Genomic DNA, 26,733 nt, shown 5'->3' on the forward strand with positions numbered 1-26,733 from the left:
TAAGGGGAACTATACTAGTCATACTAGAGAATAACAGTTATTGTTTTTGGGAAAACAAGGAAAAGTATTATAAGAATGCTTAAGTCAACACACAAGAACATAAAGGAAAGAGAAGTCCAGGGATAGCATTAGTAATAAAGATTATTATTTGCAAATGGATAGTATGGAAAGACAAAGGAAGAAAATCTAATTAGAAGCAACTGCAACTGCTCATATCTGAGGTACAGATGGTGTGAAGAAAAGAGAGAATTAGGACATTGCCAGAAGAATATAAGATAGAGAATCAACTGATGAGAAGGAAAGGGTTAAAGGATCTAAGAAAAAAAATCAAAGATGAACTATGGGGGACAGGAATGTCTGTGAATATAGTGGAATGTACTCAACTTAAGTAGCAGATGGAAAAGAGAACACAAAAGTAAGATAGATTCTAAGAAGTGGAAGAGAATCCAGAAAAACAGTGATCTGGAAAGAAAACTTTAAGAGGGAAGTGGTGATTCACAATGTAAACAAACTGAGTTATATTTTGAGGGCAGGCTAATGGCTTTAGAAATGTGGAAATCAATAGTGCCCTTTGACAAGGCACTTAAAAGGAGCCAAGCAACTTCAGTAAAGTAGAATTTAGTGGAAGGTGTGGAACAGTTGGCAATGAAGAAAAAAGGGGATGAAAAGAGAGCAGCTTTAGAAGTGGAAAAGCCAAGAGGGTGTAGGGAAGACAGGCAGAATTTTCCAAAAAATCATCAGCATGGAATAAGGATTCTTCTTCATTAAAAAAAAAAAAAAAAGAAGTCCAGAAAATTTGACATTACTATTGTTTGTTGGAGTTTCTTTTTTTCCTTAAATGTTTTTAGTTGTAGTTGGACACAATACCTTTATTTTACTTATTTATTTTTATGTGGTGCTCAGGATCAAAACCAGCGCTTTGCATGTGCTAGGCGAACGATCTACCACTGAGCCACAACCCAGCCCCTGTTTGGATTTCCTGCCTCTAGTGAAGGGATTACGGTATTTAAAGGTTCCACTCTCAGTTATTTTTAATTTTGTTTTTATTTTTTAATGGGGTTCTTTTTCTTAATACATACCTCCTTTTTCCATACACAAGACCAAATATCTTTTGGAAGTATATAAGGATAAATACACACACACACACATACACACACATTTATATGTTCATCATTGTATATATAATGTTAGAAATTTAAGAAATATGTGCTAATTAGAATAGGCAAAGTATAGTCTTGGCTTCTAGAATTTTTGACTATCAAATCTCTTGTAAAGTTTATGTGGTACAATCAGAGCACTTAGAAAAAATCATCTGGGACAAACATAATTGATGAAAGAAAACTTTCTCTGTAAAAATTCAGTTAAAAAAACAAAAAAACAAAAAATACCTTCACCATTTTTGACATGCTTTTTTCCCAAAGGGTTAATCTGTATTTTGCCTCTTTAATTTTAGTGCTCTTATTCAAAACTTTCCTGTTTTGGAAAGCTATCATCCTTTTCTTTCCATAATTACTTATTCTGTTTTTAAAAGAAGTTTACATCATCTATATGTGAGCCAGTACAAGAAAAAAAAAAAAATTTTAAATTAAAAAAAAAAAATTTTTTAATTGCATCTTGATTCAAACAATATAGCGTATTTGAAAATAACGCTATTATCAACAACCACTTGAATGTAGCTATGGCATTTTGGGGAATTTTCCTTGAGAATAGTTATAATTCTATTAAATTCTCTTTCCTAGGAATTTCTCTTTCACTGCCATGCTGAGATGGAATCTACTCTACTGACATTGATTCATTTGAAGTAGGGATACAACAAACTTTTAAATTAAGCAGGATACCTAGGTTCAATTTCACACTGAAAATATTTATTATTTAAGATATACATATATTTCTTTTAATTTAACCTTGCAATTTAAAAAAACTACTGGACGGAGAGGAAAGTAGCCTTCCTGTAGCCTTCCTTAACCCACAACCCCGATGGGACTCAGGCTATGGTGCTGAGAGGTTTTTTTCAAAGGAAATTTATTAGTATATCAAAGGAAAGTGGCACAAGAGGATTGATGCATGCATGTATCCCTAAGTTTTGGGGATACAGGGTCTGCAAAAAAGGAATAAAAAAACTAGGACTGAGTCATCCTTCTATCACATGGTTACTATTTTCAGACTTTCAGAGTTGGGCTTTACTAGTAATCCCCATCATCTTCCTTGTTTATATTCAGACTTCACTTTATCCAGGAAACCGTGTTAAGGACATCCCACAGACAACCAAAATATGAGGATGCTTAGGTTCCTCAGATAAAATGGCATAATACTTGTACATATTATAGGAATATGTCTGCTTATATAAGTAGACCTATATATATAAGGAATATAAGCAGACTGCTCAACAAGTTGTTTAAACAATACCTGGACCTTATATCTAAGATACTCAAGGCTCCAAAGAATCTAGAATGAATATTACCAGTGTAGAAGAAAGGTGACTTGCTTAGATTGGTTCTTAATAAATAACCCAATGAGACAAAAATTGAAGTTGTGTATGAAAATTTGAAATAAAAACATTAGCATAGAATAGGAATGAACATAAACATAGTGTTTTGCTAAAGTTGTAAACATGGAAACTAAATTTTTAATTATGTAAATTCACTAATAAAATTGTTTAAAAGGTACACCAGATACAGATAAAATAAAAACTTCAAAGTTAATTTGAAACTACTGACATTAAGTGCTAATGCTCATATGTGCAATTCTTTTGCAAAACTGAATGACATTTCAAATGCTTTTCATGAGAAAAAAATAATTCAAAAGAATGTATTCTTCCAGTCATCACAACAGCATTAGAAGCTCTGTGTTAATTTTATAAATTCTTTAAATTTGTAATTTTAATTGCTTTAAATCATATACCAAGACACAAATTATTTTAACACCACTGCGTTCAAGTTACCTGAACATTCTCATTCCACTTCTCAGCAAAATGCTTATCTGAAATTTCTTCAGGTAGTAATAACTCTTCTTTAAATATTTTTACATACTGTGGAAACCCAAATGAATTCATTAAGTGTATCTGCCGGTGAGAAAATCTTGACTTCACTCTTTTTTCTAAGAGTTCCAAAATGTCCTTAAAAACAAACAGAAATCTCTGAAAGATGCATGTTTATGAAAACATTACACCAACGTTAGAGGTACAAGTACATTATAATCTATACTTTAGCGATGCTTATTCTATATATATATATATATATAAAATATATATATATAAAAATATATATATAAATAAAATTAAGGATTTGAAAAAATTTAATGGAAAATAAATAATTCCCTTGTAAGCATCAGTAGGCTTGATGATACTGTGCCTTTTTCCTATGGTAATCCCTAACAAAACGATTCAGTCTGAAAACTGCTGGACAATGTAACTACAGCCAGCTCTAGTGGTCCAGTTCTCAAAAGAGCTTGATTTTCATGGGGAGGAGAGCAGATGCTTTAGAATCAATAAAAATTTATCAAATGTTCACCTGGTATATGTCTCTGTGTGGGGAATTTTGTACGAATTGTTAAAGCAGAGAAGATTGGTTCTGATTATACTATTATTCTCTTCTACATAAAATGTTGAAATATTCTATAACATTTTTAAAAAGGTGTAATGAGGTCCATAACTATAAAATTATAAATCTAGACAGATGATTCTCATAAACATCCAAGTTAATAAATCATGATACAAAGGAAATAATTTAAGTGATCAAAATGAGATTATGGATAGTATATGAAGGAGGACAGAAAAGATTAATAGCTTGAACTAGGAGGAAGAAAAGAGAACAAAATATCTGGAATTTATAATAAGAATATTTTTATAATAAGATTTTATAATAAGAATTAAAAGAGAAGGAGGTTATATTCAGAAACAAGGGAATTTTACATTTTATTTTCTATAAATCTATGAAGGAGGAGTTCTAAGTCATTCATACAGGCAGGTACTGAAAGTAACTATGAAAGAATTAAGAGTCTACATTGGGAAGGAAAAAAGTTTCTCTCTTCTAAAAAAGAAAATGAGTTATAGGAAAGAAAAATAAATATACGGGTCTGACATAAAACTTCTAGAAATGGAGGGGGAAGGCTTGGAAAAAACTGGAGATATAAGGTGATTTTTAAAAACACATTTTATCTGAATTTAATAAGAAACTTCATACTATCAGAGTGTAAGGAGATAAATACCAAAAGATCTGTGCAGCTCTCCAAAGGTACAAAAGGGTTAACACGTATATAGCTTTCACAAAGTAAAGTGACTCACATACCAAGACTATGCTTAAAACCATTCTAAAGCCCCCAAGGAATGAAGAAGCCACTTTACTATTAACTGTTTGATAGAAAGAACCTCTTTAATTCTGGGGATGTATACTTAGAAAATTGCAATAGTATAATGCTGATTTGATATCAAGCATTTTATTTTTCTTTTTAAAAATATTTTATTTAGTTATAGATGGACACAATATCTTTATTTTTATGTGGTGCTGAGGATTGAACCCATGCGAAGCAAGTTCTCTACCACTGAGCTATAGCCCCAGTCCTCAAGAAATTTCAAAATACATGGTAGAAACTTAATGATTTTTATTAAACAGAGATTAGATTATTTAACTGTCTCTTTACTTGCTAAGTGTAGAAATTATACTTATTAGTATTTTTTCTCTTTCAATAATTTCAGTGAAGGGACTAATATATTAGTTTATAGGCAAGTGTAGTAATTGTTTTCTTGTATTCCTCAATTTGTAAAAAGCTGGATCTATAATACATATTGGGAAAAAAAAAGTTTTTTTTTTATGTCTAATTTAATGACTTACTGTACCAGCAATTTAGCTTGAATTTTCTAAATATTATAATTATTTTTTTAAAATAGAAAGACTTACCAATCTACATGTAAGGCCAATAACTGCTACTGGAGTCTGTGCAGACTGAGAAATGTCAAAAAGATTATAGAGGAGTGTTTGGTTCTTATGATGAGCAAAAAGATCAAATTCATCTAATATGAAGATCACCGGGCAACTGCTAGTTCGGTCACCTAAAATAGAGAGCTTTTATATTAACAACATTTCTTAAATTTCCAAACTATTTACTACATTTCTATTATTGAAACTTATTCAACAAACACTGATAACCTGCTGAGGGCCATTACCAAGTAGGATTGATGCATGGAAATTTCCTTGCCAAGCCTACCCCATGCTGCTTAGAGGACATTCCATGGGACATTGCATGCATGCTTTAATAAGGTGACCTTGCTCAAGGACCAAGGCAGATCCGGGTTTAGAGCTGATCAGGTTTGAGGAAGTAACCGGCTCCTTGAGCTTAAGGCGTTGCCAGTTTAAGATAATGGGTTTTAGGGAAGTTGGAAGTTGAAGATTATTGCTGGGATTAGGGTGTTCCTGCTGCTTGTTCCTGCTGCTTGAGTTCTCGTGAGATTAAAATGGGATTGGGAGATAGCCTCGTGGGGGTAGGTGAATTGTGCAGGAGACGGGCAGAATGCGTTTTGCCCCTGGACCTGTGTGGAGGCGGTGTGAGAGCTGGAATAAAGAATTGCTGTTTGAACCTACAAAGCTGTATGGTGCCTCCTGAATCTTGTGCCAAGCCGAGACATTGACATTGGCAATAATCTACATTGGGTAGGGCACTTAACAGTGCATGGATACTCACTGAATATGAAAAAATTACTCACAAAGATATCCCCTATTGCTTTCAAATTGTTATTAGACTAGCAGATTGATAAAAAATTAAGAAAATCTTTTAAATAATCATTTAATTGAAGGCTGCAGATTTTAAATCATATAAATGTAATACTTCTTTAATAATTATAAAGTTAAAGATTTTCAATACTCATATAGAATCAAAACACTTTGGGATTAAAATATAAGAAGTCATTAACTAATTAACAAATCACTTCTTTGAAAGAGAATTGTAAGCAAAAAGGCAAAATATATCTTCTTGTGGAAATAATTACTGTAAACACTGATTAGACAATGAAGTTTGATAAAAACAACTTAAATTATTTTTAACCACAATTTAACATGTCCACAATGAGGGAAAGTTCAAAATAGACCTCTACAATAATATAGAAATTTAATATCTGATAAACTATGGTACTAAATATCAATGAGGAAAATGATTTATTCAAAGATCCTTATTTTACAATGCATACAGAAATAAATTCCAACAAAATATTAATGATAATTATATTAAATGCAAACACTGATGTTTTCATAATCTGAAGGAGAGAAAAAAATCTACACAAATGTAACTATGCAAAAAAATTAATACTTTTGTTAAACTAAAAGGTACAAACCAAATTTAAGGGAAGAGGGTAGGGAGCACATGAATTTCCACAGGTAAATATGAAATAACCATCATGAAAATAAGGTAAAGAACCAACAGGAAATACATAAATCAGGAAATTATCAGTTGTCAGTAAAAATATGAAATGATGAGCCTCACCACTAACAGAATAATACAAATTAAAGAAATAAATTATGTTGATGATCAAGAGAATTTTTTTATTATATAGGCAAACATGAAAATTGTTTCTAGTATATAGGCAAAAACCAAAAATTGTTTTCAAATAAAATTAGAGAGTAATAGTTTGCTAATGTTACTTCTTTTAAATTTGATGCCTTATAACCCAGAATTCTATTCATTAAAATTTATCCAAGAGAACATATGATCAAATAAGCATGTCTTGCTAACTGTAAAAAAATCAGAAACAAGTTTTTAATTGGTGACTAATAAATTATAGCACCTTTAAAAAACAACATGGGAATCATAAAAATTATGCAAATAAAAATTTATAAATTATAAAACAATAAGGAAAATAAATATAACTTTATTCCAAAAATAAAATTATCTATGTAAATATACAAAGAATATGTGGCAGGTGAATAAAAATAAAAAACCAATTATTGAGATAATCACTATTATAGTTGTAGGATTACAGTGATTTTTTTTTTCTATTTCCACTTCTGTGTTTTCTGTTTGGTATTACCTTCATAATTAAGAGTAAAATAAAAGTTAAAAAGAATCTTTTCATGCTGTTGTATGAAAAGTATTTACCTTTTTTTAAAGCTTCCAGAAGGAATGAAAGGTTTTCAGCAAAGCTTCCCTGAAAAACAAAAAAAGAAAACAAGTAGTAAAATAATAAGAGGTTGATCCTTAGACTTACACAGAAACTACACATCTTTCTTTTCTAGTAAATTAAGAGTCACTGCCCAGACATTCAGCCAAGTGTCAATATATTAACTATTTAAAACTTAATAGAAAAGTAAAGATAATAAAGCAATGAAAATGGCAAAAACTATGTAGTGTTTTAAATTTTATATGTTCTAAAATCTGTAAAAAAATTTATAGATTTGCTATAATCTAAATACAATGGAAAACCCATTTGTTCAAATACATGGTGCTCCTAAAAGTCTCTAAATGGCATTGCCAAAGAAATGAGTATGAATTTTAAAAAGAAATTTTTAAAGGGAAAGGTAGAAGAAATTTGCTTGAAAATATTAGATAATAATGTTTTCTGCTGTGGCTGCCCTATTGCCAGCTCTGAGGCATCATGAGAGAACCTGGTGAGAATGTTAAAAACTGCATGAGAGAAATGCTGAGTCACATGTAAATGCAAACCTGTTGGCATCAACAGAAGATTTCTCAGCAGAAAATCTTAAGGCCAGGAGGGTACAGAATGATATATTTCAAGGCCTAAAAATAACTACCACGATTACTGTACCAAAGCAAGGTTATGCTTTAGAATCAAAACAAAAATAAAGACCTTCTTAGATAAGCACAAAGTAAAGAAATTCATAATCATCACACCTGCATTATAGAAGATACTTAAAGGAACCCTTACACCCAAAGACAAAGACAAACATATCATGAGAGCACAGGAAAGAATAAATGTCCCTAGAAAAGTAGTTACACAAATGAGAAATAGGCAAGAATCAAACACCAGTTTGGTAAACAGTCAAATGTCTAAATGAATGAGGAAGAAATTAACAGACTATTCAGAACACCCAGAAGAAAATCAACAAAACAACAAAAACAATTGTGTATTTTTTGATAATAATCCTGAATGTACATAGTTCACAAATTAAAAGGTACAAACTAACTGGCTGACAGGATTAAAAACCAAGATCCAACAGGATGGTAAAGAAACTCATCTCACTTGGAAAGACATACACAGAACAAAAGTGAAGTATAGAAAACAATATTCCCAGTAAATGGAATATTCAAAGAAGTAGGAGAAGCTATACTTAGATATACAACAAAACAGACTTAAGACAAAATCAATTAGAAGAGGAAAAAAGGTCATTACATATTGAACAAGGCAACAATTCCATCAAGAAAATATAATGATTACAAATATATATGCACTGAATAGTAGAGCACCCAAATTTATAAAACAAAAACTATTAGACATTAAAGGGAAAGACAGATCCCAACACAATAATAATGGGTGGCTTCAATATCCCCATTTACAAATAAATCATTCTGGCAAAAAAAAACCCAAACCAAAAACAAAAAAAACAAACAAGGAAACATCATATTTAAATTATACCATAGATCAGTTCTTTAGAAGATATCCAAAGAACATTCTACACAAAAGCTGCAGGATACCATTCGTTTATAATTACATGGAACATTCTCCAAAATAAATGTTAGGCCACTGCAATTCTTAACAGATTTGAAAATAAAAATGAAATGATTTCTTTTAACTTATTAGATCAAAATGGAACGAAATTAGAAATCAATAGCAAAACAAAACAAAAAATTACAGAAATTAAGGATATTGAACAAAACACTTTTAAATGATCAATGATTCACTGTAGAAATTGGGAGAAATGAAGAATTTCCTAGAATAAAATGATCATGGAAACACAACATATTAGAATGTGTAGGATATAACAAAAGCAATATTAACAGCAATGTTTATATTAATGAATGTTTACATCAAAGAAATCAGAAATATCGGGGCTGGGTTGTGGCTCAGTGGTAGAGTGCTTGCCTGGCACACGTGGGGCCCTGGGTTCGATCCTCCTCAGCACCACATATAAATCAATAAAATAAAGGTTTAAAAAAAAAAAAAAAGAAGAAAACCCAGAATATCACAAATGATGAGGCATCTCAAGGTCTTACAAAAACAAGAAAAAAACAACCCCCAAATCAGATGGCAAGACATAATAACAATCAGTGCAGAAATAAATGTAATAGAAACTAAAAAAGAACAAAGCAAGGTGCTATAAACCAAGAGTTGGTTCTTTAAAAAGATAAAATTGATTAACCTTTAAAGTAACCAAAAGAGGGGCTGGGGATGTGGCTCAAGCGGTAGCGCGCTTGCCTGGCATGCGTGCGGCCCGGGTTCGATCCTCAGCACCACATACAAACAAAGATGTTGTGCCCGCCGATAACTAAAAAATAAAAAAAAAAAAAAAAAAAAAAAAAACTTTAAAGTAACCAAAAGATGAAAGAGACCCAAATGAATAAAAGCAGAGGTTTAAAAAAAAAAAAGAGAGACAATGCAACAAGTACCACTGAAAATCAAAGGATCATAGGATCATTAGGGAATATTTTGAAAAATTATATGCCAATAAACTGGAAAATGAATAAGAAAGAGACAAATTTCTGGACACATAAGACCTAACGAAACTGGACCAAGAGGATATTAAAAAAATGAAATAAATCAATATAGGCAATGAAATTAAAGTTGTAATAAATCTTTCAACAAAGAAAAGCACAGGACCAGATGAATTCAATACTGAATTTCACCAGACTTTTGAAGTACACCAATGCTCCTTTATTACATAAAATAGAAAGGGAAGAAACCCTTTCAAACTCCTTTACAAAGCCATTATCAACCTGATACCAAAACCTGATAAGAACACAATAAAGGGCTGAGGTTGTGGCTCAGTGGTAGAGTGCTCACCTAGCATGCATGAGGCACTGGTTTCGATCCTCAGCACCACATAAAAATAAAATAAAGATATTGTGTCCACCTAAAAGTAAATATATATATATATAAAATAAATAAAAAGGATGCTAGAGAGCAATATTCCTGAAGAACGGTCAAAAATCCTCAATAAATTACTTGCAAATCAAACTCAACAGCTATTAAAAATATACAAGTTGGTTTCATTCTAGAGAAGGCTCAACATATGCAAATCAATAAATGTAATACAGCAAATAAACTGAATAAAAGATAAAAAGTACATGATCATCTCAATATATACAGAAAAAGCCTTTGATAAAATTCAATGTCATGATAAATGCCCAGAATAAATTAGGTGTAGTAGAATCATAGTAATGGTTATGTATGATAAAGCCACAGTCCACATCATACCTAATGGAAAAAAAAACCTGAAAGTGTTTCCAATAAGTTCAGGAATAAGACCAGAATGTCTTCTTTCAGCACTCTTATTCAACACAGTACTAGAAATTTTTACCAGAGCACTTAGACAGGAAAAAGAATAAAAGGAATATAAATAAAGAAGAAGATAGTCAAATTAAACCTGTTTGCTGGTGATATTCTATACTGGAAAACTCTAAGACTCCATCAAAAGGCTTTTATAACCAATAAAGAAATATAGTGGTCTGGGGCTGTAGCTCAGTGGCAAAGTGCTTGCCTAGCATGCATGAAGCACTGGGTTCGATCCTCAGCACCATATAACAATTAACAAATAAAATAAAGGCATCTGTCCATCTACAACAACAACAACAAAAAAATAAACTAAATAAATAAATAAAAATAAAAATAAAAAGAAAGGAGAGAAAGAAGGAAAGAAATATAGTAAAAGGTACAGGATATAAAAATCAACATGAAAATCAGTAGCTTTTCTATATGCCAATAACGGACTTGCTTAGAAAGAAATCAGGAAAGCAATCCCATTAACAAAAAACTCAAAAAGTTAAAAACAATACCTAGGAGCAAACCTTGCTGAGAAGGTAAAAGACCTTTTAAACACTGAAGAAAGAAACTGAAGAGGATACTAGAAGGTGGAGAGAGCTCCCATGTTCATGAAATGGAAGAATTAATACTGTTACAATAGTCCTACCACCCAAAGTGACCTACAGATTCACTGCAATTTTCAATGGCTTTCTTTAAAGAATTAGAAAAAAACAATACTTAATTCATATGAAGTACAAAATACCACAAAGAGTCAGAGCAATCCCGAAAAAAATAAGATGGTGGGAGCCATTAAAATACTTGACTTCAAAATATACTACAGAGATATCCTAACAAAACCAGCATGGTTTTGGCATAAAAACAGATAAATAACACTAATGAAAAGAAACAAACGACCCAGAAATGAACTGACTCATTTACTTCCCAACAAAGATGCAAAAATTATAAATCGGAGAAGAGAGTTCTTCAACAAACGAGGCTTGGAAAACTGGAGATCTTCAGAAGACAGAACACTGAGCCATATCTCTCATCCTGCACAAAAAATCCCAAAAAAACAAAACAAAGAATCAACTCAAAATGAATCAAAGACCTGAAAATTTGAAGCTGCAAAGAAAATCTATGGGAAATACTTCAAAATATTGGCATAGGCAATGATTTCCCAAATAGGACTCCAACAAGAAACAAAAGCACAATGAGAAATACATCAAATTAAATCATTTTTACATAGCAAAGGAAACAATTAACACAATGAAAAAGACAATCTATAGAATTGGCAAAAATCTCTGCTGGCTATTTATCTGATAGAAGATTAAAATCCAAAAGTAAACAACTTTAAAAACAGCAAATGAACAAATGATTTGAAGACAGCTCTCAAAATAAGAAATATAAATGGCTAGTAAATATATAAAAAATGCTCAAAATATTCATTACATTATGTAAATGTAAGTCAAAATTATATTCAGATCTCATGTCACCTTAATCAGAATGGCGATTATTAAAAAACAAAAAGTACTTGAAACACTGTGGGGGAAAAAAACACTTATACACTATTAATGGGAATGGAAATTATCATAGGCACTGTGGAATCACAGCATATATTCTAAGGATATCTGAAAGAATGAAGCCAATAAACAAAAGAGATACTTGCATAACCCATATTTACTACAACACTATTCATAGTAGCCTAGGTGCCAGTCAACACATGGATGAAGAAAATGTTGTATATATACAAAATGGAGGAAAACACTATAAAGATGAATGAACTCCTGCCATATGCAGCAAAATGAATGAATTGCAGGACATTATATTAAGTGAAATATGCCAGGGACAGAAAGACAGTACATATTTCTCTCATACATATAAGCTATAAAAAAGAAAAAAAAAAGAGTGACTACTAGGAAATGGGAAAAGGATTGTGGGGGGAGAGAGGAGAGCAACAGAGGGTAGACAGGAAGATGGATACAATCAATACACAATATATATACATGCATGGAAATGTCAAAGTAAAACTCAATAACTTGCACAATTATTGTGTTAATAGAAAAAATAAACTAGAGGGATGCCTCCAAGGGAAATATTAGATAGTATTATAGTATTTGTCTATTCAAGAGCATATTGACAAATTTGTATTTATCACATCAAATTTGGCTATGTTTATACTTGGAACACAGCCAAAATATTTTTGGATGCAACTCAAATATTCTGGATAAATTCTAACAGAGTAGCAGATGTTCCAGGTTCAAATTTTTTATAATTAAAGTCATAATTTTTTTATTTCATTAGACTTTTAAAAAAAATAGTCAACTTCAAGTTTGAGGAGATATAATAAAGAGAAAAGAAACCCACCTGTTAGTACCCCAATGGAAACAACTGATAAAAAACACCATAACTGTTTTTTTAAGAAATTCTACATATTGTGATGATCAACGCTATTTTGCAAAAACTACTTCCATGGTAAAGCAGGAGGTATTATCCATAATTTTCCATAATACAACAAAGGCTCAAAGAAATAATAATTTAGAAAATCGGTGGTCAAAGTTAAAAAAAGATGGCTTATCTTTTGGCTTTTCTATATAAAAATCCTGCTAAAGTATAAACATACACTTATGTAAATATGTATACATATTTATATATGCTTATATACATATAAAATATTATAATATATAAACGATACACATGTGTATAATACATAAATATGTTGTGCATATACTCATACATATTTTAAATACATTTTATATAGAAATATATATATATGAATATGTATGAATATATGCATGACATTTATGTATACAAACATGTATAAATATATACACAACATATTTATGTTTGCTCTAAGTACATCAAAACAGAACAGATCTGGGTTGAGTTAAATGACTTAGGAGCCTAATGTCCATACTCCCCAACATTTTTTGACCTTTTGTATGCTATATGCTCTCTGAGTGTCAAATACCTCATCTATATAATGAAGAAGCAAAACTAGTAATTTCTCTAAAGCTATCCCTGAAGGACTGGCTCTAGGACCCCACTATGAATACCAAAATCCATGGATTCTGAAGTCTCTTATATAAAGTGGCCTAGTATTTGCTTATCAATTATATACATTCTTGGGGCTGGGGATGTGGCTCAAGCAGTAGCGCACTTGCCTGGCATGCATGCGGCCTGGGTTCGATCCTCAGCACCACATACAAACAAAGATGTTGTGTCCACCCAAAACCAAAAAAATAAATACTAAAAATTCTCTCTCAAAAAAAAAAAAAAAAAAACCAAAAAAACAAAAAAAACAAAACAAAAAAAAACTTAAGTCTTCTGGCTCTTTAAAAAAAAATTATGTACATTCTTTCTTATACTTTAAATTTTCTCTATGTTAGTTTTAATATCTAGTACAATGTACTGATAGTTGTTATACTGTATTACTAATGCCAAGGGGGGAAAATCTGCATTAAGTATAGACACATTATTTTCCTGAATATTTTAAATCTATAGTAGGTTGCAAATGCATATGCAGAACCTACAGATAACCAAGGGTTGACTATGTAATAAAGATAATAATAGTGATGATTAGGATAAAGTGACAATACTGTGGCTTTTATTACTTCACATATGAATATCCAGTATGAATATGTCCATTTAGGAATGTTAGAAACATCTATTCAGATCAACTGGAAACCAAAAGTCAAAATGAGCCTACATAATAAGAACTCCCTTTGACCAAGTAGAAGGTCACTAGCTTAGGCATACATTCTAAAGAGGAGTTAGAACATTATATTTATAGAAGGAGCATTATGAACTTGCACTTCAAAGATCTGCAAAATATGAAAGGAAAGCATATGGTTGGCTCAGCTTTTTATAGATAATAATTAAAGAAAAGAAATTCCTAAATGCCTACACAACTATGGTATGTCACTGAAGCAGGGAGTACATAGCTATGAGAGTACAGTGACAGCACTGCATGATCACTAGTCATCAGAAAATGAACTCGGAATGTAAGTATCCCATTTCAACTGCATAAGCAATATAAGGATAAGTAATTTCCTCATGAAAATTAGGTTGCAAATTAATCTTATTTTTTTAGGTCTCATAAAATAGTTGACAGGCAAAAAGTTTATAAATGTGAAAACATTTTAAATCAGTGACTTTAAATTAGTGATGTTCACTGTCCTGAGACTGCATGCTGTATGAAAATTGGTTTATGGATAAATTTCTGTAAATTTAATAGTAAGAGATAACTGACATTTGTATAGCATGTTAGCAACAAGAAAAGTAACATTTAATCTAAATTAAGTTTGTTTCCTTTCATCTTTATTGTATGTACAATAAAATAAAGCCCAGCTAACAAATGAAGTATCTGAAATTCAGAAACATTTATTATCCCAAGATCACTAGAAGTTTAAAAGATAGTAAAGCAAGTGTCAAAAATAGTTACTGTAGCTTAAAATTCAGCAGTTTTCACTATGCCCATACCACAAGTCTCAGAAGACTACAAATAAACTGCTATTGAATAGATAAATATTAATTTATCTCTAAGGACAGAAAGCATTTATCTTCTTGGCAAAGTAATAAACTTAGAGAATAGCTACAAAAACATAGATTTCTTAGCTATTTTAGAACTAGCACAATCTACTATAAAAATTCAAATATATAGGCTTGATAACTAAATGTATCCTAATACATTTTATATTTTTATGACCAGAGTTTTCCATATTTTAACTCAAACCTCTGAAACCCTCTCCTAACCTTCCAGAAATATAATACCTTTACTGGACACTATGCTTTGAAGATTATTTAATAAAATATCTGAAACAATACTTACAAAAACTTTATCTCCAACTACATTTTCCAGATTTAACTGCCTTGTGATTTCCTTCAGAGCAATTTTATCATTGATCTGCAGCAGTCCTGAAATACATCCCATTTAAAAGAACTAAATCAAAATATGCATTTAATAGAAGATTATTATCCAAAGAAATTTTCCAAAGTTTTTAAAAATTTACTAGACAGGAAACAAAGTCTATTATATCATTAAAAAAATAGCAAAAAAAGACATTTGGTAGTGTCAATAAACAGATTTCCTTGAGGATATCATTGATTAGAAAAAGAAAGACAAAAACACTCCATGATGATCAATGTTTGATTCCTAAATATATTATGTATGGTTTGTTAGAGGCTATTATGTGGTTCATATCATTCCCATGAAAACTGATGGCCTACTTACCATTTAGGTGAACTTGTAATACATTTTCATTCACCTCTTCTATATCCATGAGTTCTTTCAAAGCATGATTTATTAACTAAATAAAAACGAAAAGTTAGAGATAAAAAGCAGTCTCTTTTAAAACTAAGATTGGGGGAGCAGAATGTAACAAGTCGTTCATAATTACTAAATTTTCAAATATTTTAGATAAAAAGTCTAACTAGAACCTCATATCTGACTTTTCTTAAGATACTAGAGCCAGAATTGACAGTACATTCTTAAGCATCTACTCAAACTTCTAATAAAAGTTTAGAAACAAACCTAATATTAAAAATATATATATTTTATATTTTTAGTACTGGGGATTAGATGTAAATGTTCGACCAACTAAGCTATAATCTAGTCACAACTTAAAATTATTATTTTATAAAAAATTGTGCTCTATATGTGTAATATGAATTGAAGTGCATTCTGATGTCATATATAACAAATTAGAATAAGTTATTTAAAAAATAAACATTTTCCATGTTACAGTACTCTATAGTCCCTAATGAACTTCATGTCATAGGTATATTTTATGTCTAACATTTACTGTAAGAATAGCAAAAATTAATCAAAGGCTACTGAAAAATATTTATCAGAACAATGCTAAATTATTGTAAAAGAAGTGTACACCCAGTATATCAATTCCTGTGAAATATTGTAAACTACGTAGAATGATAACATGAAATGAAAATGAGAAATATTAGTAAATTAAGTTGAAAGAAACATAAAGGTTGCAATGAAAAATTATTATTAAATTATTAAAAATTATTATCATTATTAATAACATTGCATGTGATAGTCATCATTACCCTAAGTACATGTATGAAGACACAAAGGATGTGACTCTACTTTGTGTACAACCAGAGATATGAAAAATTGTGCTCTATATGTGTTATATAAGTTGTAATAAATTCTGTTGTCATATATAACAAATTAGATTTAAAAAAATTTAATAATGCAAGTAAAAGTTACTACTAAACATATTTATAGTCAGTGTTTTATTGCCTTAAAACATACAATTATATAGCTTCACATTTTCATAATGAAAAGTTTCTATGCCATCTATTTAATGCTTTTCTTTATTAAATATTTTTTTAGTTGTAGATGGACACAATACCTTATTTTATGTATTTATTGTTATGTGGTGCTGAGGATTGAATCTAGTGCCTTATACATGCGAGGTAAGCGCTCTGCCACTAAGCAATGATCCCAGACCCCTATTTATACATTTTTACTTGAGCCATAATATTACTCTTATATTGCAATATCATAGACATCTCTTTATATTATCATTACATGTACTTATGAAAATTTGAAAATGAACAGAATTAAGAAAAATAAAACTTTCAAAAGGAAAAAGAATGATGAAATATTTCTTCTAATATTTTATTAGAGTACTATAAAAAAATGACCCAGGAAAAGAAGAATATACAAAGAAATTATTACAGATGAAATAAAAATTTAGTGAGAAAAAAATTATTTAAGAAAGGCACTGGGGTAACTGGTAACTATTTAAAAAATGAATTTATTAAAACTATTTGTACTGGCAACAGGATACAAGATGATAAACAATAGCCAATTATTTGCCAATATGTTAGCAACAAGAAATTTTAAATTTTATGGAAAAAGAAATTTAAAAACACAATTCACATTAGTATCAAAAGACAGTACTGTGGTATAAGTCTAACAAAATATATATAAAATCAATATAATAAAAATTCTGATAAAATATCTAAATAAATAAAAATACACTTCATGTTCATGAATGGGAAGACAATACAGTTAAGGTCTCAATTCTTACCAATGTGATCTATAGGTTGAACACAAAACCCCAGCAATTCAATACAGATTCTCAGGACTTTGTGGATACTGACAAATTAATTCCAAACTTAATATGGAAGTAAAAATAGTAAGAACAGCTGACCCAATACTGAAGATGAGCAAAATCTAATACTTAGAGTATTTAACTTTAAGGTTTACTATAAAAACCATGGTAATTAGAATAAGTTGTATTCCATGTATATATAACATGTCAGAATACACTCTAGTGTAGTTAAAAAAAAAAAAGAATTTAAAAACCTATGGTAATAAAGACAATGGCAAAAACAACAAATCAAATATATCTAACAAATCAAGGGAATAGAAAGGAAGCCACAGAAACAGATGTACACAAAGTCAGTTGATCTTTATAAGAAGCAAAGGCATTTTGATGAAGAAAAGATACCTTTTTTCCCTCCAAATGAAAATCACAAATATAGAAAGAACTCTAACAATACCAAATGCTGTTTAGGATGTGGCACAATAAGAAATCTTATCTGTTGCTGATGAGAAAGCAATCTGGTATAGTCGCATTGATAGTCTGGCATTTCTTACAAAGCTAAATATAGCCTTACCATGTATACAATCTAGCAGTTGTGCTCCTGAGTATTTACACAATTGAGATGAAAAATTTCCTTCACATGAAAATCTGAACACTAATGTCTGTGTTAACTTTATTTCTAACTGCTAAATTGGAAGCAACCAAGATGTCCTTCAATAAGTTAATGGATAAACAAACTGGTAGAAGCATGCATACAATGGAACATTATTCAGCAATTAAAAAAAAATGAACTAATAAGCCACAAGGGGAAATGCAGCATTTTAAATATATTTGGAAAAGGCAAGCTATAGATAAAGGGAAAACAACAGTAGTCCCCAAGAGTTCCAGGGAAAGGATGAATAGGTAAAGCATAGGAGATTTTATGGTGGCAAATTATTTGTATGACCCTGTAAAGATGTGTACATGACATTATTGATGTCATATTCCATAGAAATGTATAACAGAGAATCTGAAGCTATTATTAGTTAATAATAATATTAATAATAATAACATATCAATATTAGCTTATTAACAAAGATACCACACAAAGGCAATATGTTAAGTATGTGTATTTGCTGAGCAGAGAATTATATATGAATGCTATACAATCTGCTTAATTTTTCTATTAAAAAGTTTAATATGCTTAATTTGTCTCCTTTATTGAATAAAGAATATGAAAGAAAAGATGGAAGGGGATAAAGCAAGAATATCTTTTTGAGGTAACTAAGCAATATGATAAAAAGGGAAAGTAAAAGAAAATTATAGAAGACATAAACGAATTTGAAAAAAACTGCTTAGAGTTTAACAATAAATGGTAAAAAGAAAAAACAAAGGGCAAAAAAAGAATGCAGGATCTGAAAATTCCCTAAACTATAAAAAAAGGAATAAAACTTACCTTGCAGGGTGGAAATAAAGAATAAATGAAAGAACATATGTTATAGGGGCACAAAATACATGCTCAATAAATGCTAATTTATTTCTTCACAGGAAGTGTCTAATACTTTAAGCACAATGACCAGGATAGAACTAACATCAAGAGAAAATTTGTCACTGGGAAGAAATAGAAGGTAAAGAAAAGAAAAAAAAAAAAGGTATGCTCTACTCAATATCCCACCCGACTTTGCAAGATTTTTGTATGCCTTCTCTATTTTTAAAAGGGAAAAAACATTGTAAAATAGTAAAATAAAACTCATTTTTAGTGCTACCTGAAATAAGAATCATCGCATGTTTATCCAAGCAAAGAAAGACCAAAAATTGCTCTTACCGTGGTCTTTCCTGATCCTCGGGGTCCAATAATAAGTACAGAGTTACTTTCTCCATGGATAGCAGTTCTTTTTAGTAGCTCAATTAAATGTCTGAAATGATACAAATAGGCCAAAATTTCAAATAAAAAGCTAGAATTATTTGCTGGTAGTACATTTTAAAAGCTACATATTAGTATGCACAGAAATTTCTCTTTTCTTTGGGGATCCTGACTTAGGCTTAAATGGGCCTACTGTGAAGAAAATAGGAGAAAAAGAGAGCTGGCCAGTGCTGATTCTGTGAAAACCTAAAGAGAAAACCTATTAAGTTTGGCAAACATTGAATTTTATGATGATAGGAACTATAGGCAATTCTTAAGAACCTTGCATTTAGAATCCCTTTTTCTACTAACACTAGCCTTTATCTCCAGAACTGGGTACCAATATTATGGGCAAGAAGGTCAGAATTCTCTCTATATCAGGTAGTGGAAACAAAACAAAATTGATAAAGAGCTTTATCATTGTGGAAATATTTACATCTGCCCATATTTCATGATATTGTTCCTACAAACAAAGCAAAACTTTTTCTATAAAAGTATTCCTTATCCTAACAAGATCAAATTTGTGTATGATTAATTTTCAAAACCTGGTAGGTAGGGCTGGAGTAGTGACTCAGCAGTAGAGTGCTTGCCTAGCATGTGCAAGGCCCTGGGTACACTCCTCGGCACCACATAAAAATAAATAAAATAAAGGTATTGAATCCAACTACAACTAAAAAATAAGTATATATTAAAAGAAAAGAAAAGAAAAGAAATCTGGTAGGCAAACATCAGTAGCTTCATACCTGACAAGGGAATAGCTACACTTACTTGTACTGTGCTTGAAGTCCATATAGATTAGTATGTAGACTCTGATGACAAAATCTTTCACGTAATATTCTTTGTACCTGAATAAAATAAAGGGGATAAATGTAAAAGTATTACACATGCATTCAAAAATGAATAAAAAGTGCACGTATAGCAGTTGAGAAGAGATATTAATAAACAAATTCAATCCTTAGTACATCCTTGTCCTTAAGAGCTCTGTTACATTTTCCTGAGTTATAAAACTAATGATTCTTTTTACTTATCAAATCCCAAAGAAGTAATGAGAATTTAGTTGTGAAAGCTTCAAAAAAGGGGAGAATTACTTACTTACTTTAGCTACATCAGCAACATGGGTACTATTCTAATCTTGTAAATGAATTAATACTTCACTTTGTATAAAAATGTCAGCCAAGGCAAAAAGAAGCAAATCTAATAATGCAATGTAATCTAATAATGGTCATGTACCACACACTCAAACTCTATAGAGATCAACACATATAAACTGGCTTAGCTCAAATACTATCAATCTGTACCTGTCATAAAAGGCAGGATTCTAAAATGAACAAAAAATTTTAAAAGTTCATGTTGCTTTGAAAAACTACTAGATTCAGAACAGAGTAATACTAAAAGTATACGATCCATGCCTTTTTTAAAAAATGCAAATAAATTGTCAAGAAATGACAAGTTCAAGAAACAAATGACAAAAAGATAGTAGTTCAGCTATAAGCAAATGTGTGGGTATGTAAAAGAAAACACATTTATTTAGGCTATAAAGTAAGGGTTAGATTAGGAACAGGGGTGTAACAGAGGTACAGCGCTTACCTAGCAGGAATGAGGCCTTGGGCTCTACCCCACTCCCAAAGAAATGAAAAAGTAAGGAATCATTGAAATGAGCTAAGAAAAAAATCCTTGTAGGTAGCTATTATGTCAAATAATCTAATACAATCTTCTAAAACTGGAACATTAAAGTCATTCCTTCTATGGGTCTGCTCTAATACAGAAGTCCATCAAAAACCTTAGGAGGCTGTCTCAGATTTGGCCCCAGGGGCTTAAATAAGAAGCCTCAGATTATTGGCTTCTCTCAGACCAAGGATATGGAATTCATCCTTTATGTACCAAAGAGAAAGATCTGAGTTCTCTTTACATGTACCAGAGGCTATGGAAAGACAATTACTCAGTAGTGATAAAACAATCCATAGTTATATTTTAGGAAAATAGAAAGAATAATGATATTGGTGCCAGACAGCCACTTATATGAATTTAGAAAGTTTAAGTCTTTCTAAATCTCAATTTCTTTATGTATAAAATGGAGATAATAATACCTTTATAACAGGCCTGATTTGAAAATTAATGTAGTTAGTAATCTTGTTAGATTATATAGATATTATATACATAATAGCTGATATGTGAGTTGTAAAACACTCAAATGTGCTTTATGTACAGATTCAGTGAATCACATGTATTCTCTACATAGAGGAGATCTATAAGTTTGAGGACAGCCTGGACAACTTGGCAAGATCTGCCTTGAAAAAAAAAAAATTCTTAACAAAAGTGGTAGATCTAAGGATATACCTCAGTGGTAGAACACTTGCCTCACTAAGTGATTAATTCTAATAGTGTTAGTATTAACCACATCCAAAAAAAGAAAAAAAGAAAAGTTAAGGTCTTATAAAGGACTATAATCATATTTAGCTTTGTTTTTAAAAAAAAAACTGATGTAGTTGAGGTCAAGTTGGATAAATAGAAATATCAGGATGGAAATACCATCCCTATTCTCCCACCATATTATAAGCATCTTAAGAGAGAGACATATGTTTAATACTTAAAATACAGGATGCACTTAATATTAAACATTCAATATTAAACATTCCCTAAAAAGTCACTTAATAAACTAGAAAGTATATGTACAAAAAATGTATACTTAACATCATATATTATGGTAAAAACTGAATGTTTTCCCCTTGAGATCAGATGTAAGATCAATGACTATTCTTAACATTCCTATTCAACATTTTACTGATGGTTCTCACCAGGGCAATTAATCAAGAAAAGAAATTGAAGGTATCCACATTGGAAAGGAAGAAGTAAAACTACCTGTATGTACAGATGACATGATACTGAATAGAGAAAATCCTAAAGAATACATTAAAAAAGACTATTATAACGACTTCAGCAACATTTCAAGATAAATCATCATCATATAAAAATCACTTGGTTAATACTAGCAATGAACTAAAGCAAGAAATAAAAATTAAGAAAGCAGTTTCATGTACATCATCACTAAAATAAATAAGATACCAGATAATTTCTTTACAAAGTGGTGCAAAACATATTTTGAAGATAATATTTTACTAAGTTGAATTTAGATCACTTTTAGGAAGACAAGAGTAAGAGGATTAAATTATCCAAAGACAAAAGACGAAATCAGGTAGTACCATGATTGTTAATATAAAACACATTTAAAAAAATTTTTTTTAGTCATTGATGGACCTTTACTTTATTCCTTTATTTATATACAGTGGAGAGAATCGAACCCAGTGCCTCACACATGCAAGGCAAGTGCTCTACCACTGAGCCGCAACCCCAGCCATAAAACACATTATTAGTTGACATAACAGGACTTAAGAACAACCATAACAAGTTCTGTCATTGCACATTCTGGAAAGCTTTGCTTCCACATGATGTTCAGATGATCTTATACTGATCTATAAGGGAAAGAGTTTGTCTTTGTACTAGCCTTGAGACTATGGAAAATACATACCTTAGAAAGGCACTCTGCATGTATTAAGTTGTTACTCTTTGATTTACGACTGTTCATTTCCAATAAAATTCAATCCTAAAAAAATGAATACAATAAGCATTATTGGCTTAAATTTATTTAAGAGTTTACATTTCAGGAATGTAAAATGAATGTTTTAAAATATGAAAATAACAAAACTTTTTCAAATTAAAAAAATTCCCAATGGCTCTCCTTTGTCCAAGTTCCAGCTTATTTGACACCCTTCTACTTTACAGTTCTTACACCTACTCTTCCTTTGCCTTAAATCTACAATTCATCTTCCTTTCTCATTATAAAGAGTGTTTCTCTTACCCATCCATCCAATAGAATAATTCCCACAGAAAAACCTTTCCTTTCTGTTCCATTCAACAATCATACACAATCTACAGACTAGGTTAAATGCCTCTTCTATAAATGTTTTTTCTTGTTGAGCAGAGCTCTTTCTCTGCTTCTGGATTGTCATGTCCTGAGCTTCTTTGCACTACCACACCCTTCTATCATGATGTTCTGCCTAATTACGGGGCATGGAGCAATGGAGCCGGTCATTTATGAACCAAGACATCTAAAACCATGAGCCCCAAATATAAACTTTTCCTCCTCTAAAATTGTTCTTGTCAGGTCTTTTGGTCACCGTGGTGAAAAAGCTGACCAAAAATCAATCAATCAATCAATCAATCAATCAATCAATCAATCAATCTATCTCCTTGAGACTACCTTTGGTTAAAAGATCTAATTTTCTTGGCATGGATTTCCTATAGGAGTACCTTAAAAGTCAAGTAATAATAATACCTTAAACAGTGTTTTACTTGGGTAGTAGAAGTTCTTACAAATACTTTACTAATTATACCCTCAAAATAATCCAAACAAGTACTATTATAATGTCCCTTTAAGATTAGAAGATACAGGTTAAGTAACTTGACAAGAATTGAATAGTAAGTAGAAAAGCCAGAATTTAAACCCAATTAAATCATACTTTTTTTTTTTTTAAATGTATTCTGGACTGCCCTAGAGTCTACAGAAGGTATACAATCCTATTTAAGTCCATTTAAAGCTGTTTTGCAACTTCCAATCTCAAGAACTCATCAAACTCAAGACAGTCTAAATTACCTTCAAATTAATATTGTGATGTGACAGGGATGACAACAAAATTGAATAGGAAGCCACCTGCTTTAAATCTACATGTAACAATAATAATTTTATAGCCATCCATGAAATAAAAGTGCCTCAGTGGGAACCTTAGTATTCTAACAGGAATCTGTGAAGTACCAGGGGAGCCCAAAACCTAGAAAGGTGGCTTTGAGAGGGCAAAAACTCATAAAGGTGACACATGTGCTAACTGTGGTCCCAGCTCCTGATTCGGAAGAAGGTCTGTTCCTCTGAGGGCTCAGGTATAGCCCCATGTTGCTTTGCTTTTCCTATAATGGGTCCAGGAGCAATGATTCCCACTAGTATTAAAGAAGACAAGCCTATTCTCCTGAGTCTTGACTGGATAATGAAAAGTCCTTCAAATACAGTTCTTTGTTGTCTGGTTCTCCTCTGATATAGTAGCATACAGGGCACCCTACTTAGCCCTCTTGGTTCCTTCCCAGGACTGATTTTGTGGGGAGCTTCAAGGGTGCTGTTTGAATGAAGAGTCACAAAATCTATACTGGACCAAATTTAATGAAGTAGAATCTAGTGCCTTGAAAACCATCAAAATATCTGAAGCTCAAATAACTCTGTACAGATCAAAACATTCCCTACAGAGTGTTTCATCTTGAAATTCTAGGCAGTTCCAACCAAATACCTACCATGGTGATAGAAAACAAAAAAAATCTCTCAATAAAAATTGGCCCCCACCATGTTTAGGTGTAATTAGAGAACAAATTTCCTGCCCAGGGTACTGGAGGGAGGCAGGTGTATGCCACCCACAGGTTATCCAATCAAAGCCCCACAGAAGGTCCTGAAAAGCAGCTCTAGACCCTCTCAACACAATGTGAGGCCTGCCCATCAGGGACCTAGTGAATGGCAAGCACGTCCATGTGACCAAAGGGATAGGCAAAAGAGTGGGTCTTAGCTATAGAGCCTAAGGCATTTTTGTGACTTTGTTTCAGCCTTACCAAGCCATGGACAGAAAACAGCAGTGTCTGACTACAATCTCATCTAGCAACCTGGGAAGATATCCAAGGGACCCAGAGAAGCTGTACCTATATGCATATCTTATAATAAAACTGCCATTTACAGGCTGTCATCCCAGAATTAGCCAAACATACTAAGGTACCGAAGGCAGTTTAGTACAGCCAGAGACCAGAGCAGATTTGTGCTCAATAGATCCCTGGGGTAAGAGACCAACTAACCACCAACCAAGGACTGCACTATGAACCCAGCAGAAGACAAATGACCTGATTGGTCTCATTTGACTAGAGTAACTAGGAAATCTCATCAGCCCAGGAACATCATAAGAAAAGGCTTTAACCTGCCAAAACCGGTCTGAAATGACTAAAAGTGCTCCCTCTTTCAAATGCACTAATATCAGTACAAGGCTATAAGGACAGCAGAGAATCAGTAAAACATGACACAGCAAAGAAAAACTAATAAAACTACAGGAACTGAATCCAGAAATAAGATCTACAAAAGTTTTTAGTTTAAACTAGTTTCAAGAAGCTTAATGGACTGGAGGTGTAGCTGAGTTTGAGAGTACATGCTTAGGATGTGCAAACAGAAGGAAAAACAGAAGTTCACTGTGATGACAGAAAACACAAACAAAGCAATGATTTGGAAATTAATACATGAACAAAATGAGAAGTTTAATAAAAGAAATACAAACAATAAAAACGTATTAATTTTGAAGTTCGAGAATACATTGGTGGAACTAAAAAAATCAACTGGCAGTTTCAATAGTAGACAAGATCACACAGAATTAGGGAACTTGAAGGCACATCATTTGAAATGAGTCAAAGAGAAAACAAAATGAAAAATGACTTATGGGAGAACATCAGCATATACATATGTTAGCTCACTTAGCAATGAGGATATGTTCTGAAAAATGCATTATTAGGCATTTTCCTTCCTGTGTGAACACCATAAAGTGTATTTACACAAGCCTAGACTATATAGATTACTACACATCAAAGCTACATGGTAAAGTCTATTACTCCTACACTACAAACTTGTACAGAATGTTACAGTACTAAATAGGCAATTTTAATACAATATAAAGTATTTGTGTAACTAAACAGAAAAGTCAGAGTAAAAATACTAGGCAACAACAGAAAATTTTCAGCTCTGTTATACTATCATGAGAACACTGTCATATGCAATTAATTATTGATTGAAATGTTGCCATACAGTGCATGACCGTATAAAAATTAGAGGAATTTCAGAAAGAAAATATGGAGAGGAAAAGAGACAGAATACTTATCTAAAGAAATAATGTCTGAAAATTTCCCAAATCTTGGCAGGGATATGAAAACAGGAAAGTAAGAAACTCAATGGTAAAGGTAAATACTAAGTCAAATTCCAAAAATCTCTAGTACAACAGCTAAAGAAGAAAACTATGAAAAAGAGTTAGGAACACTTTTCAGAAGTACAATATTGCTTAGCACAGGTTAAATCCCTAGAATTACCCATATACAGATAAACACATATATTCAATTTTATGAAGATCAAAGAGCCCTAAGTAAGATCACTCAAAAGAGAAATACTGCAAGATATATTGTAACCAAACTGTTCAATGTCAAATACAAGGAAAGACTTTTGGAAGTAGCAAGAAATGAGACAATCATCACAGGCAAGGAAACTCCCATAAGGGAGTGGAATGAAATATTTAAAGTACCGGAAAACAAAACAAAAC

The 26,733-nt window shown here is 31.5% G+C and overlaps 1 protein-coding gene across 4 annotated transcripts in view; it reads right to left on the reverse strand.

Annotated features, from left to right (window-relative positions):
* The window catches only part of Orc4 (origin recognition complex subunit 4), a 62,029-nt gene that overhangs the window by 8,329 nt on the left and 26,967 nt on the right, over positions 1 to 26,733 (reverse strand). For 3 of the 4 annotated variants that reach the window (XM_078017357.1, XM_013355830.4, XM_040294288.2), the window contains exons 2-9: positions 22,884 to 22,958; positions 20,126 to 20,202; positions 19,280 to 19,370; positions 15,633 to 15,708; positions 15,231 to 15,316; positions 7,084 to 7,132; positions 4,896 to 5,047; positions 2,942 to 3,115 (exon numbers count right to left, since the gene is read on the reverse strand). In XM_078017357.1, coding sequence (XP_077873483.1) covers positions 2,942 to 3,115; positions 4,896 to 5,047; positions 7,084 to 7,132; positions 15,231 to 15,316; positions 15,633 to 15,708; positions 19,280 to 19,370; positions 20,126 to 20,202; positions 22,884 to 22,940 — 762 coding nt within the window. In that variant the 5' untranslated portion in view covers positions 22,941 to 22,958. The remainder of the gene's footprint in view (positions 1 to 2,941; positions 3,116 to 4,895; positions 5,048 to 7,083; positions 7,133 to 15,230; positions 15,317 to 15,632; positions 15,709 to 19,279; positions 19,371 to 20,125; positions 20,203 to 22,883; positions 22,959 to 26,733) is intronic. The other variant, XM_078017358.1, reaches the window with a different exon arrangement.

This window comes from Ictidomys tridecemlineatus, chromosome 7 (assembly GCF_052094955.1).
Source record: "Ictidomys tridecemlineatus isolate mIctTri1 chromosome 7, mIctTri1.hap1, whole genome shotgun sequence".
Lineage (NCBI taxonomy): Eukaryota > Metazoa > Chordata > Mammalia > Rodentia > Sciuridae > Ictidomys > Ictidomys tridecemlineatus.